Genomic DNA, 15,077 nt, shown 5'->3' with positions numbered 1-15,077 from the left:
TGTCTGCGCGTTTGCCTGAGGTTCTTTATGCGGCACGTGGGGTGTGTGTGCGTGTAGTTGCGAGCGTGTGGAATGCCTGAGACCCACGTCTGTCCACAAACGTGTCCTTAGGTGTGTGGGTCGGTCTGGGTGTATACGCAGGCAGACGGGGCCGACATCCAAGCAAACGCAGTGCGCAGTGCGCAGTGTGTGCGTGCGAATTTCTACGGCCCTGTGCCTGACTACGTGGGCGAGTGGGTCATCTGCACGCGCCCTTCAGAGGGTTCACGAGCCAGTAATTGTGGGGGGGGGGGTGCAGGGCCAGGCCCCGCCCCTGGGGCCCTCAGGAGCCTCACCAGTTTGCGCTGACACCAGTGGCAGAGGCCGCAGAGGACGACAGTGACGCTAAGGCTGACGGTGATGATGGCAGAGACCAGCAGGACATCGCGGGTGGGCGCCCCTGGGGAGGACACACACAGGTCAGACCCTCATTGGCCAGGGCCAGCCATCCTTCCTCAGCTCAGAGCCTCCCAGAACAATCACCCTTCCTTTCCATTTGGCCCCCCACACTGGGAGTTCTGAGTCTCAAGTTCTGTTTCCAGCCAGGCCTTGCTGTCTGACCTTAGGAAGTTCCTTCCTTTCTCTGTGCCTCAGTTTCCTCATCTGTAAAATGGGGGAATTGTGCAGGTTGAAGTTCCTCCCAGACCTTCCCTGCATGGGCTCTGCATGGGTCCAGAGGATCTGCACCATCCCCCAAACTTGACACCTCAAAGGAACAGGCCAGGTGTGCCCCTAGCCCAGCCAGACCCCAGTGGACACTTCCAATCCCCGTATAAAAGCCACTGCCTCTGCACAGCCTTCCTGCCTGGCACCTTTCCATCCACTCCAACTCTGTGAGCCACAACGCCCCGAACTTGCCCAAAGGACGATGATTAGTTTCTATAGTCTCTCTCAGGTCACCTACCCCATGGGCACTAACCGACCCTCAGAAGAAGTATCTGGCCCAAATTCAACAACAACATGTGTCATCAAACTCTGGAACTCTCTGACCAACCCTCACCCCTTTTAGCTCAGCTCTCCTTGAGCTGGAAGCCCGCCCTGGTGGTCTCTGTACGCCCTGGCCAGCCCTGAGCCTGAGCGCCCGGCCCGCACGCTCCAGCCCCACCTCCCTGTCTGCAGTGTCATAAATGCCCACAGGGGCCACCGGGCCGCTTCCATTCCAAGAGCTCCGGGGTCTCATACTTCAGGAGCAGCGGTGTTGACACACCCGCCCTGGGAGGAAAATCCCAGGTTTCTGTGCAAATCCGCCACTTGCTAGCCATGGCTTTGGAGGAGTCGCAGAACTACTGAGTTCTCCCCTGTGCACATGCGGATTAAACCTCCTCCCTGCCTTCTCCCAGGTGGTTGCAAACACGAGCCCAAACCAAATGCAAGGGAAGCAGAATTTCACCAGAAATTCTCATGTGGGGGAGTGAGTCAAAAGAGAGCAGCACGGATCACACGTGCACTGTAAATATGTGTGCACTAGGATGCGTCCTAAAGGCGAGTAGACGCTGTTTATTTACTGAGGAGCCAGCGTGGGTTTTTCGGTGCCAGCGATGGTGGTAATTAAGAGCTGACGGTATCTGTCTGGTCCTGCTTCCTGCGGTTTTAGCTTCTGGGCTCCCAGTCTCTCTTGCTTGGCTGTGGGGCCTCGTGGAGAAGGGCCCAGCAGTCCCCCTGGCTCTCAGGAACCTCGAGGCCCCCTCCTGCCTCCACTCTAGGGCTCCAGGTGGCCAGTTCACCACCTGCTCTCTCCAGAATCCGGCTTGGCACCCTCCTCTCCCTTCTCAACTTCTTGAGCCTCCCAGCTGTGGGAAAAGGCCACCTTGACCTGGTCCCCACCCATTCACCTGCCAGGCCAACTAGGCCCCCTCCTGTCCCGGGGTCCACAGGCTTGGCCCCCAGGAAGTCCCTGCACCCAGTTCACTGTCAACCTCAGGGCACACAGTACGCAGGGGTTGGGACCTGGACAACCAGACACCAAGGAACAGATCCTGCCCTTCCTGGCCTGGGGCGGAGGGACACCGCTCTGCCAGTCTTGAGGGGCCACATTGGCCAAAGTTTTCTTAGGCCAAATGGCAGGCCTCCATCTTTAACCTCCTGGCTTCTGAGGGAACAAGGTGGGGGGGGGGGAGGTAGGACAAGTGGGGACAGTGACAGCCATAGTAACCACAGGTCACACCACCAAGGTCCCAGGAAGGGGGTCTGCACTTTTCTCAGCTGTCTCCACAGGAACCATCCCAGCCCTGCTGGAAGGGTCTGGAGGAGGGAGGTGCTTTGTGCGCTGGGAAAGCAGGTGACCTTACCCCTTCCTCTGCTGATCTCACTTTTAATGAAATAAATTCCATTCTTGGTCTGAGCTTTCTTCAACCACTAGCCATTAAGAATCTACCATGAGGGGCAGGGCGCCCAGGTGCTTCGATCAGTTAAGCATCCGACTCTTGGTTTTGGCTCAGGTCATCATCTCACAGTTCATGAGTTCCAGCCCTGGATTGGGCTCTGTACTTGACGGTGCAGAGCCTGCTTGGGTTTCTCTCTCCCTCTCTCTCCACCCCTCCCCACCCCTCTCAAAATAAAATAAACTTTAAAAAACAAAAAAAGAATTCGGATAATTATTTCTCAGCCTGTCAGGTGCCCCAGAACTAGTCAGTGGCAGGACACCCAGCCTGGGGCTCCAGGCTCCAAAATATCCAAGAAAAGACCCAAGTTTGAGTGCAGCTTCTGTCTCTTAAGAGCTGTGTGGCCTTGGACAAGTGTCTGAACCACTCAATGTCTTCAAGTAAAGAGATAATGGTGCCCAGCCAAGGGGTTATTGTTAGGACTCAATATATAGGTGTTGTTATTAGAGTTGATGGTGTTTGTTTTCTCTCGGGTGTAAACAGACGGCTCTGGAAGCACAAGTGAGGAAGTGACTGTTGGACAAGGGAGCTATCTAGGCAGGCTTCCTGGAGGAGTGGTATTTGGTGTGGTCTGGGAGATGGCTGTGAGGTGAGGGTAAGATATTCCAGGCACAGGGAGCAGCCAAGGCAAAGGCGGACGGGGGGGGGGGGGGGGGGGAGAGGAGTCAGGCACGTTGTTTGCGGAGCTGGACTAGGTTAGGGAGGCCTGATGGGGAAGGGGCTCTGTCAGGCTGAGGGGCCTGCTGTGTTTTGCAGGCCATGGGAGCCATGGAAGGTTTTTGAGCAGGGGAGGGGCAGGATCAAAGGGGGTGTTAGCAAGCTCTTGCTCTGGTAGCTGTGGTGCTGTGGTAGGAGGCCCTGCTCCAGCTGGGCTCCTCTGCCCGAACACCCTCTCCCTGCATCCCTCCCCCCACACATCCTGGCCACGGGGCGATTCTCAAAGGCACCTACCTCCTCTTTTTGCCGATCAAGGTCTTTCTCAAAACTGTTTCTCACCCCTGCTGTGGGAAGAGGGCCCCTGTCAATTCCAGAAGCCAGGAGGCACACACTTGGAACAGTCCCCAGGGACCCAGGGAGTGCCTGTCTTAAGCAATTAGCATTCTGGGGGCAGGCAGAATGAGCACTAGGCTTGGAGTCTAGGAAAATGAGACTGAGGCTGTTCTGGCCACTAAGCAGCTATGCAGCCATGAGCAAGGCGCTTAACCCCTTGGAGGTCAATGCTTTCCTCTGAGGATGAGCCAGGTGTCCCAGTGCTTCCCAGGAGGTAACAGCTCACCCTTAAAACCGCAGAAGTAAGCATTACGATCGTCTCCATTTTGCGGTGGGGGAAACAGATACAAGAGGTCCAAGAACCTTGTCTGAGCTCCTTGGGGTAGTGGGTAGGGGAGCCAGGGTTCAAACTCAGGCAGTCCAGTTCAAAGGCTACTCTCTTGGCTTTGTGTGCTCTTTGGAACTCATAGGGTTCCCAAGAGTTTCTCCAGGGTTACAGAGGGGGATGCTGAGCAGATACGGCCGCGATCTCTCAGGCCCTCTCAACAGGTGGCATTGTCTTCCTGTCTGGCATCTTGGGTTCCTGTAGAAAGCTCCATTTGAAGGAAGAGGTATGTTGCTAAGGAAAGCTGAACCCTCTAGATCGGGGGAACTAGGAGCCTCTAGAGCACACGGTAGATGCTGTTATCTTACAGCCAGGGAGTCTGACCACCGCCCCCCCGCACCCCCCTGCCCCCGCCAAGGCCCCCAGCCTCCTCTCCTCCCTTGAAGCCAGGGTGGAACAAATGCTTGTCACTGCAAATTGCACTGATGCTGTGACTGAAAGTGACATGGTGTCCTCGGCTGGCAAGTGCCATAGCCATCAAGGGGTGCGGGTGTGTTCTTGCCTGCCAGCCGGAGGGAACCCATGCCCACAGCATGGAGTCACTGTGTTTGGGGCTGGAAGGGGCCTCTGCCGTCACGGAGTCCGGGCCCAGCAATGCCCAAAGCCTCTGGGCAGCCCTGTCAGTGACAAGAAGGAGGCAGGCCCTCCACCAAGGAGGCTGTGCCTCGTACTGAGCCGAATCCAGGAATCCAGAACTCCTCCCTCTTCCGTCCCCCCTCGCTCCCAAGCTTGCCCTCTGGAGCTGCTGGAAACAAGCCGGCTCCCTCCGCCACATGACAGGCCTCCAAATCCTTGCCGACAGCTCTAATGTCCCCTTCCAGTCTTCTCCAGGCAAAGCCGCCCTGGCCCTTCTAACCCTTCCTCCGATGACATACATGGTTTCAAGTCCCCTTAGCGTCAGCATATTAACATTTGGGGAAAGAAAATATTGCAGCCCTCGTCAGCCTTTGACAGGGCCGGGTTCCACAACCTATCCTTGGGCAGAGGAGACAGCCTGGGTTCCAGGGGTGAGACACAGACAAGGGCAGACAGATGACATCAGGAGGCCCGGGCGGCAGGGTGAGCCAGGAGCAGGGAGAGCCATGCTTCCTGGGTCCAGTCCCCGCAGAGTCTTGGGAGTGAGGTGTGAGCTCAGGCTCGTTGCTGCCCCTCTCTCTGCCCAGGCCTGTGGCGGGCACGTCAGCGGACTAGAGCTCAGGACCGACAAGGATCCAGTGGAGTCCTGTGGATGGCGCCTGTGCTCACGACCAGGCCACCAGCACTCAGGGTACAGCCCGTGTGCCCGAGGGAGCAGCCCACCTCTGAGGGGGGCCCAGATGCTCCCGTGAAGTTTTCCCCTCAAGAATGTCAGCTCCTTGAGGGCAGGACTTGCGCTCTGTTCGCTACCGTCTTCCCAGGACCAAGGAGGCAGCCGGGCATACAGTAGGTGCTTGGCAAATGTTTGTTGAAGGAATGGGTGAGTGGGAACCTCAGGCCTCTAAGAATAATGATAATCATAGAGGCTACCATTTATTAAGCACCCACTGTGTACCAGACTAGAGGGTCCACAAAGGCAAGGGCTGTATCTGCTGTGCTCATTCCGGACATTCTGTGATAGGCTGACATATAGGAAGTCCTCAGTAAATACTGTTAAACGTCCAGTGCTTGCATGGTATCCTGCTTGTCACTCAAACAAGATTGGAAGGAAGAGACCGGAGAGGCTGCAGTACAGAGTCTGAGCCTCTCTTTTACACACACACACACACACACACACCAGGAACTCCTTTATTCTTCCTCCATGCCTGACAGTTCCTTTTTCTATACCCAGATGAAAAGCACCTCCTCCAGGAAGCCTTCCATAATACCCCCGGTAGGAATGAATGTCTCCTGCCTCTGAGCTCCCATTACACTGTGCCTGTGCCCTTCTTTTTGGGTGCAGCGATTAAGTGCCAGCGCCCGGGAGCCAGACTCTCTGGGTTCAAATTCAGGCTCTCATTCTTCCGCAACGTGTGACCTAATCATCGCATGCCTCTGTGTCCCCATCTGTAAATGGGGGCTACTAATAGTATGAGCCTCCTGGGACAATCGTGAGGTTTAAAGGAATTAGCACATATAATGTGCTTAGCACAGTGCCTGACACAAAATGAGGAGGCAATAAATGCTAGCTATTATGTTAGCATTACCACGTCCGCCTGTATCAGAGACATCTGGGCCACGGAGATACTAGATACACATTTAGTTTTTCACCCACAGGACAGCAGAGGCCAGGTGTCATGTCTTACTCAGGTCTGGGACCCCAATCCCTACCCCAGGGCTCAACCAAGACCAAGAGCATCGGTGAATGCCTATGGCAGGAATGAGGAGGGCGGAGACAAGGGGGTGTGGGGGGGGCAGCAGCTGGAAGCCAGGCTGGGCTTCAGGTGTGAACTGCAGACCTGAGCCCGTCCCCTACTAGGGCTCTGCCCCCACTCCCAACTCCTTCTCATCTCCTCAGCAAGCCATAATTTATGGATGAACAGAATCAAACAGGACTGCTGGCTTCTGGGACGCCCTGGGGAGCTGCCGGGGAGGGAATGAACTTCTGAGGATGTGCTCACCGGCTGCCCGGGGGTGGGGAGGAGAACAGGAGGGGCCCCAGAGGGGGAGGAGGCACACACACACACAGGTCACGGACATGGACACGCATGGCTCGTACACACACATGCGCATACCACTGAGACTCACTCTTGACACAGACAGCCGTGCGGCCCACACCCCACACATGTGCAAGCAGGCACACATGCACACGCATGCGCATGCACACACACACACGCGCAAGCCACAGAGACTCACTCCTTGCACAGATACCCATGCTCATTCACACACGTGCGAAAACACACACTTGTGCACGGATCCCCATGTACACACACACACACACGCACAAGCTGTGAAGGCTCACCCCTTGCACAGACACTTGTGCTCACACTCACACACACCCATGGCCATGGCCATAAGTAGATGTCCAGCCCACTCTGCCATCATGTGGCCTAGGTGTCCATGCACTTCCTCTGGCCTGGAAGTCTCTCTCCTGCCCATTATTCATCTATTCAAATTCTGTCTGTCCTTTTTAAATTTTTTTTAATATTTATTTTTGAGAGAGACAGATAGAGCGTGAGCAGGGGAGGGGCAGAGAGAGAGGGAGACACAGAATCCGAAGCAGGCTCAGGCTCTGAGCTGTCCGCACAGAACCTGATGCAGGGCTTGAACTTACACGGACCTCAAGACCGTGACCTGAGCTGAAGTTGGACACTTAATGACTGAGCCATCCAGTCCAGGGCCCCCCTCTCCCCACCCCCTCACCCCCATCTGTCCTTCTGAGGCAGAACAGCAGGACAGGGAATAGACCTGAAGGCAGATGACCTGGATTCAAGTCACAGCTTCGCCCCTGGCTGGTGACCCCAGGTAAAGCCCATTTGGGGACCTCAATGGTTTACCTTCAAGCGACGAGAAAAGCCCCTAACTTATGCTGGGGTAAAATAATAGCTCACATTAATGGGATGTGCACCTTTTGTGGCTGACAGGAAGCTTACACAGGCCATCCCTTGTGATCTCTGCAACTTGGGGCCATTATTGGTCCCATTTCACAGAGGAAGAAACAGGCATGGAGAACTAAGCAATGTGAGCCCGCCCTTTCCCACGGCTGCAGAGCCTTCCCTCTGGGTGTGACAGCCTTCCACAGGGGCTACTGCATGGCCCAGCCACACCTAACTTTCCTCCTTCCTTCAAGAAGGCTAACCTTTTTTCACACTTGAGGCTTTGCGGCACAAATACTTTGCTCTACCTGGAATGCCTTCCTTCGATCTTCTACCACTGATATCCCTAGACAAGATGGTCTTCGTTCCCTCCCACATTCCTTTCTGCCTCCCCTGTAACTATGAAAATTAATCATTGTGGGTTAATAATGAGCACTTTCTGTCCCCCCCTCCCCACTGGAAACACCTGGAGGGCCAAGACCCCCACATCACTGATCTCTGTAGCTCTGGTACCTAGGAGAGGCAGGGCGAGTACATGCTGAACAACAGCATGAAGTTATTCAAGGCCCCAGGCAAGTCAGCCTCTTCTGGGAAGCCCTTCTTGATGACAAGGGACTCCCAGCACGCTCTTCATCCTCCAAGCTTGACCTTCTGTCCAATGCCCTTTCCTTGGGGGTTGGGGCTAATGGGGGTAAGATCGTGTCTCCTTGTCGCTTGGGGTCTCCCACAGCTCATAGCCCAGGATATGACACAGGGAAACTGCCGGAAATCTGTGCACACAGACTCTTTCCCCCAGACTCTGCTTGCTTTTGCATTCTTGGCTGGTGACACACACATTCTCTATATCCAGGCCTTCCGGCATTGTCCCCACCGCCTCCCAACCTGGACAGCTTCCCTCTTTGGGGATCCCCAGATCCCGGGCCCTTGATCTCCTTACCAAACACGTTTCATCACAGTAACTGATGTGTGCTCAACATTGAACCGTGTTTACAGTCTTTACCACCCCTCTGGAGGTAAATACTCTCTTGCTCGGTTCCTGAAGAAAGAAACTGTGGCTCCAAAGGGTTAAATACTTGTCGGAGGGCACAGAACAGAAGAGAGGGAAAGCCAGGGATGCACCTGGAGTCTGTAAACCTACAGCTCTCTCTCTCTCTCTCTCTCTCTCTCTCTCTCTCTCTCTCTCTCCTACAGCTCTCTCTCTCTCTCTCTCTTTCTCTCTCTCGTTCCACCTGAGGGGAGCTAAGCGTTGAACCGAGTCACTCTGAGGACAGAGCCGAGAGCAGAAAGAAACTGAGTGAACACAAAATCAAAAAGCGGTCAGGGAGAGGAATTTCCTCCCAGATTTTTACCAAAGAGGGTCCTGCCTGAGTTACTCCTGCTAATGTTTCAGAGACTGGTCTCACACACATCCTTCCCAGGGACCCTTCCTTCCTCCACTGGCCCAGCTCACAGCCTCAGTAAAGCGCCCTCATTAGAGACAGGTGCAGTCCCCCTAAAGGTCCCCGAACAGACTAGGGGGGAAGGTCCCTGGGGTTAGACACAGGTGACCAGGAAACAGAGAAGGGTGGGGTAGCCCAGGACTTGTCCAGGCCGATCTCTGGTACTGCCTAGGGCACAACCACTATTCCCGAGATAAAGCAGAGTGATGTTGGGGGTGGTTTGGGCTACATCTGCCAGCGCCTTCCTATCCTAATCCTGCCTCCTCCCACCTGATTCTGCACTACTTACGACACATCGTGCCCCAGCGCCTCCCCGCTCTCCTTTGGTGGCTGCATGATGACGTTAGAGGTGGAAAGCAGTGAAAGCTGGAGTCACAGGTTTCCAAAGGAAGCACCCCTCCACGTGCCTGCCGAGCAGATGGAGTTGGGGGAAGGTGGGAGGGCATTTACAAGTGCAGAGCCTGCCATCCCGAGGAATATCTGGGCATGGGAAGGGGCGACATTTTCAGTACCTATCCCACCTTCCTTTCCTCCTCCCGACCCAACACACAGAGAATGGCAGAGCTGGGCAGAAAGCAACAGAAGAAACAGTGAGCAAAATTCTCTGAGCCCTAGACTGTCAGGCAAAAACTCCGGGCTGCCTGTCATGTCAAATTTTCTGCCCTCTCTCTACTCTAAAACTCCCCCCTCCAGGTTACCCACCTTGGGAAAAAAGCAAACAAGATGGGGAGGTAGAAGGAAAAGAGAAAAGGGAGGAGAAAGAGAGCCTGGCATTCATTTCTCAGGAAAGCTGGTCGTCTGCCCTACCCCCATGCCCTCCGGACAGGTTCCCTGTGTGTCCTTCAGAAAGCCAAGGAGATGCCCACAACCCCTCAGGCTTCACCTGGGGCCAGAGCAAGGCTGCCGAAAGAGGAGGTCCAAGGGGAATTGTTTTGGAAAGTTACAAGTAGCTGAAAATAGGGGCTTAGCACGAGCAAGCCTCCTCAACCTTGACTGTAATAAAAACAGATAATGCGTGAGTGAGCTAGGGAGAGAGTGCTGGCAGGGGCTGCAGAGGCCGGCTGGATGCAGACGGTTTAGAATTCAGGGGAGATGCCAAGTGAGTAAACAGCGAATGAAGGATTGTCCGGATGGGCGAGGAGCCGTTCCAGCAAGAAATTGAACAGGGACATGTCAGGATCCACAAGCACTTTGACTCCTCATTGGGGGAGCACAGCCTGAGCTACAAAGGCTTCATCCATGCATTCTCTATGCCTCCCCTACCTTGGCTCTCTCTTCCTGCAGAGAACATGGTCTTGGTAATAATGGCTCACATTTCTTCAGTGCCGAAGAGTTTACAAAGTGCTCCACAGTTTACCTAGGGTTTCACATCTCTTGCCATATTTAGTGGTGATGGGGTATCTTCTTCCTGGTGACCCCTCCACTCAGTCATCCCCACCTCCCACGATTCTTGGCTTAGGGAAGCCTGGTGTATCTGCCTTCAGTCTTCAGGCTCAAAAGATGGAGAGGGGGAGAAAAACCATCTGCAGACTCTAGAGAGCTACTGAGTCTGGAAGTCATCAAGGTCAAAGCCATTCAGGAGGAACATGACCAGGTGCTGGCTCTGAGTTAGCCTAGAATCAGTTGCCCTCCCCACCTGCCCTGATCCCAAAGCCGATGAGCCACCTGGGCAGCTGTGAAAATGATCATGTCCGTCAGTGCAGCAGGGGCCCAACAAAGGAGGAGCTCAGGTGGAGGGCTTCTCCACCAGGAGTGTGGAGCAGAGGCAGGATCAGGGACGTGTGATGATTAAGTGCAGGCCTTGACCACTAGTTACTCCTATGAATAATGCATTGTTGTGCCTTGGCCTAAGTCAGCATCTTATTGTTATTAATAATACACGGCTGCAAAGAAGCGGAGGTTGGAATGGTGTGCTCTGTTTTATTTGAGGATCTTAGAGCACTTAAGAGTTCCTCTTGCTGATGACTCAACTCCAGCTCCCCAAGTCACAGGCTTCCTTACAGCCCAAGGCACCTGTCCTTCCCCAACACCCTTCCACCTGATGCTCAGAGCCATGAAAACCTTAGGGGCTAGGAATCTTCCATCCTGGGATTCAGATTCTTAACTGGGGTTTTGGTGGGGGAAAGGGTACACATAATCGTTGCCAGCTCAAGGGTTCTCAGGGATAGAATAGAATGTGAAGCTGCTTCCAGGGATGTTTAGGAAGGAGGGAGAGGTCTAGTGGAAATCCAGGTGGGGAGAAATGGTTGGAGAGAGACCGTTGGGGATCTGAATCCAGTTCTGTCACCCACCGAGTCGCTGTGGGTGTGCGGCCTTAGACAACTAACTCAACTCTGGTCCCTGGTCTCCTCATTAGAACATAGGGTGACTGTGATTCCCTCTGGGAGGGGTCATTCTACCATATTCTGGGTTATCATTTGTACCACAAATACTAAGAGGGAGCCACGGAGTGCACAGCGCTGGGATCTGTCCACGGTGCTGAAACAGGAACGGGTCGCAGCATCCCTGTCCTTGGTGCTGAAACCCGTTTCTGGCCCTTGACTGTTTCCTCCTCCAGGCTGCCCTTTGCATTGCCCCTAACGAGCGGGATCCAAAGGACCGGAGCTGTTTCCAGGACTGCAGCATAGTGATTCCACTTTCCTCTGCCAATCGCTCCCCGATCGGCTACGAGCTGAAGCCACGGTAGCGACCAGACGACTTCAAGAGCTCCCTTACCCCAGTGAGGTCCTCAGATACTGTGCGACTCATGACAAAAAAAGCCTCCCCTCTAAGTTAAATGCCACATCCCATTCCCTCAGGTGGAACCTGCCGAACTGCCTCCTGGCGACTGGTGCAGGTACTGTGCTTAGAGCAGAAACACAGAATGTCCCCAGCGGTGGGGATGGAGTGGTGGACACTCCCCTTGCCATCCCCTCATCTATCCCGGTAAAATATGGCAGTCTCAGCTTGCAGTGCTGCCTAATAACCTGCACGTTCCAGGCCATCCGACTACGTTCCGGCCGCCTTGGGGCTCCATGCTGCCTGGTTCACAGCCAAGACTCAACCCAGTGGCCAACCTGGACCAAGCTAAACTTCCTGCTCCCTCTTCCCAGAAGGGTGGGGTAGATCTGTTTAAACAAACACTCCCCCTGCCCGCCCCCCACCCCTGTAGTAGAGCCAATCCTACCAAAATGAACACAAAGGCTTGTAATAGGCCTCCCTGAGGGCAAACGCTCCCTATCTCACACACATCCCAGATAGGAAACTTGTCCAAAGCCCTTCTCTAGGAAAAAGTGGGAGTAAGGGAAGAAGGCCACAGCTTCAGCCCACTCCTGTTCCCTATGCCACAGGTTGGGGCTCTTTGAGAAGCAGATCTACTTGGTGTTTCTAGGGACTGCTTCTTATTAGCCCCACTGGATGTAGAAATTCCCCTCTTTCCAAAAACAAACAGCAAAAGAAATAAAACCACCCAAACACATTACCCCAAATCACAGCTTCTCTGGATCCAGGTAGGGAGTCAATACAAAAGTCTTCAATTACAATAGATACAGATAATATAATGTATTGAGCACTTATTATAGGCCAAGAACTGCTAAGAGCTCTGCCAACTGTTTCTCCTTTAAAACTACAACTCCTCCCCAGAAGGAAGCATCATGATCAGCATTTTACAGATGAGGAAAGTGGGTTCCAGAGATGTGAGGTGACCACTCAGGGTGGTGCCGCTGGTGTGTGTTGAGACTGCCCTTAATCTTTCAGCTCCGCCGGTTCGCCATCCTTCCATGTTCTGGAAGCCTCACTGCCCCACCCCTCCACATCCTCACATCTCATGTGAGGGCAGTCTGGAGGAACACAGTAACCCCCCACACTCCCACAGCACTTTACAGCCTGCAAAGTGCTTTCATAGCGATTGTCCGAATCAACTCTCATGATACTGAGGCATTTTTCTGATTTTACAGGACAGAAAACTGAGGCACAAAGAAATAAGTGACTTGCCCCGAGTCACACAGGGAGTAGTGGAACCAAACTCGAATGACAATGTTGGAACTCCCAGCACAGGGCTCTCTCCCTATTTCCCCAAGCTGGGGTCCTGAAGGCAAGCCAGGCAGGGGGTTCAGGGGCTTCCGGAGACCCTGACCTGGGCTGCTTCTCTCCTCCTGGTCCCCAGGGGCCATCAGTTGGCTCTGCTCTACCTTGGAATCTCAGAGACTCATTCTAAATGCATTTTTTTTCCAGGCAATTACTTCCTACTAATTAGGAGAAAAGGCTGCCAGTCCCTGGGCCCTGGGCTGACCCCCTTTCTCAACTCACAGGGGTGGGGGGGTGTGGAGGTACTGAGCCAGTGCAAGCCACCAATACTGCCTGGCTCAGCCCCATCGGCCCCATCATCTGAAGGAGGCTGGGAAACTTTTGAGGGCAGGGGAGATGGTGGAGGAGTCAGGCGCGCCAAGGAACTGGAAGAATGGAGGCGGAGGTGGGGACACTGGGGAAGGAGGGACTCTGAAGTGGGAGAGAGCCAGGGGATAAGAAGTGAAGGGGCCTAGACATGCCCATGCAGAGTAAGAGAGAGACCTAGGCCCAGGAGCAGCGGTGGGGAGCCAGGAAGACTAGAGAAACAGGGACATTTCTTCCATGTTGTAGGAAGGAAAAAGGAGGAATTTCAGGAAACAGAGAGACAGAGGAAGGGGGAGAGATTTCTCCCCTGCAGAGGGAAAGGAAGGAAGTAGGCATCCAGGAAAATGGTCAAAATTACTGAAGTGGAAGAAGGCAGAGAGAGGGAGATACTGGGAGACTCTGGGAAGGAGAAGGAGAGAGGAAGGACAGGGAGGAAGGAGGAATTGCTGAAGGAAAGCCCTGGGGAGACAGGGAGGAGAGTGGGGAGGACGGCTGGAGTGGCAGCTCCCAGGGCCCTAAGAAGGGCTCTCACTAGTCATCGTCCTTGAGCCTCCCCAATGTCAGTGCCCAGCCAGTTGGGGCCGTGTGCCCTCCTACGCAGCCACAGGTGCAGGCTGGCATGGTGGCAGGCCACCAGTCGGCTCAGGCCCCAGATGCTCTGCTCACTCGGGGCAGCCAGCCGACCTCCTTTCCTGTCAACCTGCCACCCCCTCCAGTGGGCTGAGCCAGGACTATCCTGGGTCACACAGCAACATGACCAAGAAGCTCTGGGACTATGGGGTCCAGCCTTTCTAATTTACAGAGGAAACACCCAGGACCCGAGAGGAAATGGTGCTTGTCCAAGTTCATATACCAAGTGGGTGATGAGGCCAGATGCAGAGGGCTCAGGGGCTAAGTCCCAGTGGTGGGTCCTGTTCCCTTCTGGGCAAAACCACAAACAGGAGACAAAGACAGGTCTTGAATGTTTTGCAAGCACCCCTGAGCAGTCTAAGCCCTGGGGAGTGTGGAAGGGAGTCAGGGTAGTCAGAGGCCTTAAGGAAAGCAATTTTTCACCGGTGTTTAAAAGGCCATTTATTTATTTTGAGAGAGAATGAGCGAGTGAACAAGTGAGCACAAGTGGAACAGGGGCAGAGAGAGGGAGAGAGAGAATTCCAAGTAGGCTCTGTGCTGTGAGCAGGAAGCCAGAACCGGGGCTGGATCTCATGACCCATGAGATCACGACCTGGGCTGAAATCAAGTCAGACGCGTAACTGACTGAGCCGCCCAGGCGCCCCAGAAAATCACCATCTCTGGAGCCCTGGGTGGGAGCTTTCTGCACGAGTTATAATTGCAGCTGACATTACTGAGCACTTACTAGGTACAATGTTCCAGCCACTTAAAGCATTGCATGCAGGATCTCATTTTCTTCCCACAATAACCCTATAAAGTATGTATTACAGTTATTCCATTATAGGGAAGAAACTGAGACTCAGGGAGGCTGAGTAATTGGCCAAGTCCACAGGCTAATCAGAGACATGTTTCTAAATCCGGTGACTAACCACTGCCCTGAGGACCCATCCACCCTGGCATTATCTAAAGATGCTCAGGTCCCCAAGTCCTCGTGATCCCAGCCCAGCCCCAGGTCCCAGATGCCAATGGGGTTACAGTTCTGTGTTGTAGGGACTTCTTGTGATCCTAAGTGGGGGCGGTACCATGAAGTGTTAAATTTGGACAAGTCCATCTTAAGGCACTGGACCCTGGGTTCCAATCCTGGCTCTGCTACTCACTTACTGTGTGACTTTGGGAAGGTCACTTGTCCTCTCCAGACTTGGTGTGCCCACCTGTGTCACTAAAGGGGAGAACCCGATAACAAGAGCTAGTGTGTGCATGCTGCTGACTCGGTGACAGGCACAGTTCCAGCCACTTCACATACACCAACCCATCATGTCCTCCCAACAGCCCTCTGAAGTAGGTACTGTCATTGTCCCCACTCCATTGATGG

The 15,077-nt window shown here is 54.2% G+C and overlaps 1 protein-coding gene across 1 annotated transcript in view; it reads right to left on the bottom strand.

Annotated features, from left to right (window-relative positions):
- The window catches only part of SYT7 (synaptotagmin 7), a 35,477-nt gene extending 34,176 nt beyond the window's left edge, over positions 1 to 1,301 (bottom strand). The window contains exons 1-2 of the mRNA XM_029915449.1: positions 1,175 to 1,301; positions 336 to 439 (exon numbers count right to left, since the gene is read on the bottom strand). Of these exons, the coding sequence (XP_029771309.1) occupies positions 336 to 439; positions 1,175 to 1,301 (231 nt within the window). The remainder of the gene's footprint in view (positions 1 to 335; positions 440 to 1,174) is intronic.
- Positions 1,302 to 15,077: the final 13,776 nt, after the last annotated feature.

This window comes from Suricata suricatta, chromosome 11 (genome assembly GCF_006229205.1).
Source record: "Suricata suricatta isolate VVHF042 chromosome 11, meerkat_22Aug2017_6uvM2_HiC, whole genome shotgun sequence".
Classification (NCBI taxonomy): Eukaryota; Metazoa; Chordata; class Mammalia; order Carnivora; family Herpestidae; genus Suricata; species Suricata suricatta.
Note: the sequence above shows the minus strand (reverse complement) of the source record. Positions and strands in the feature narration are given on the sequence as shown.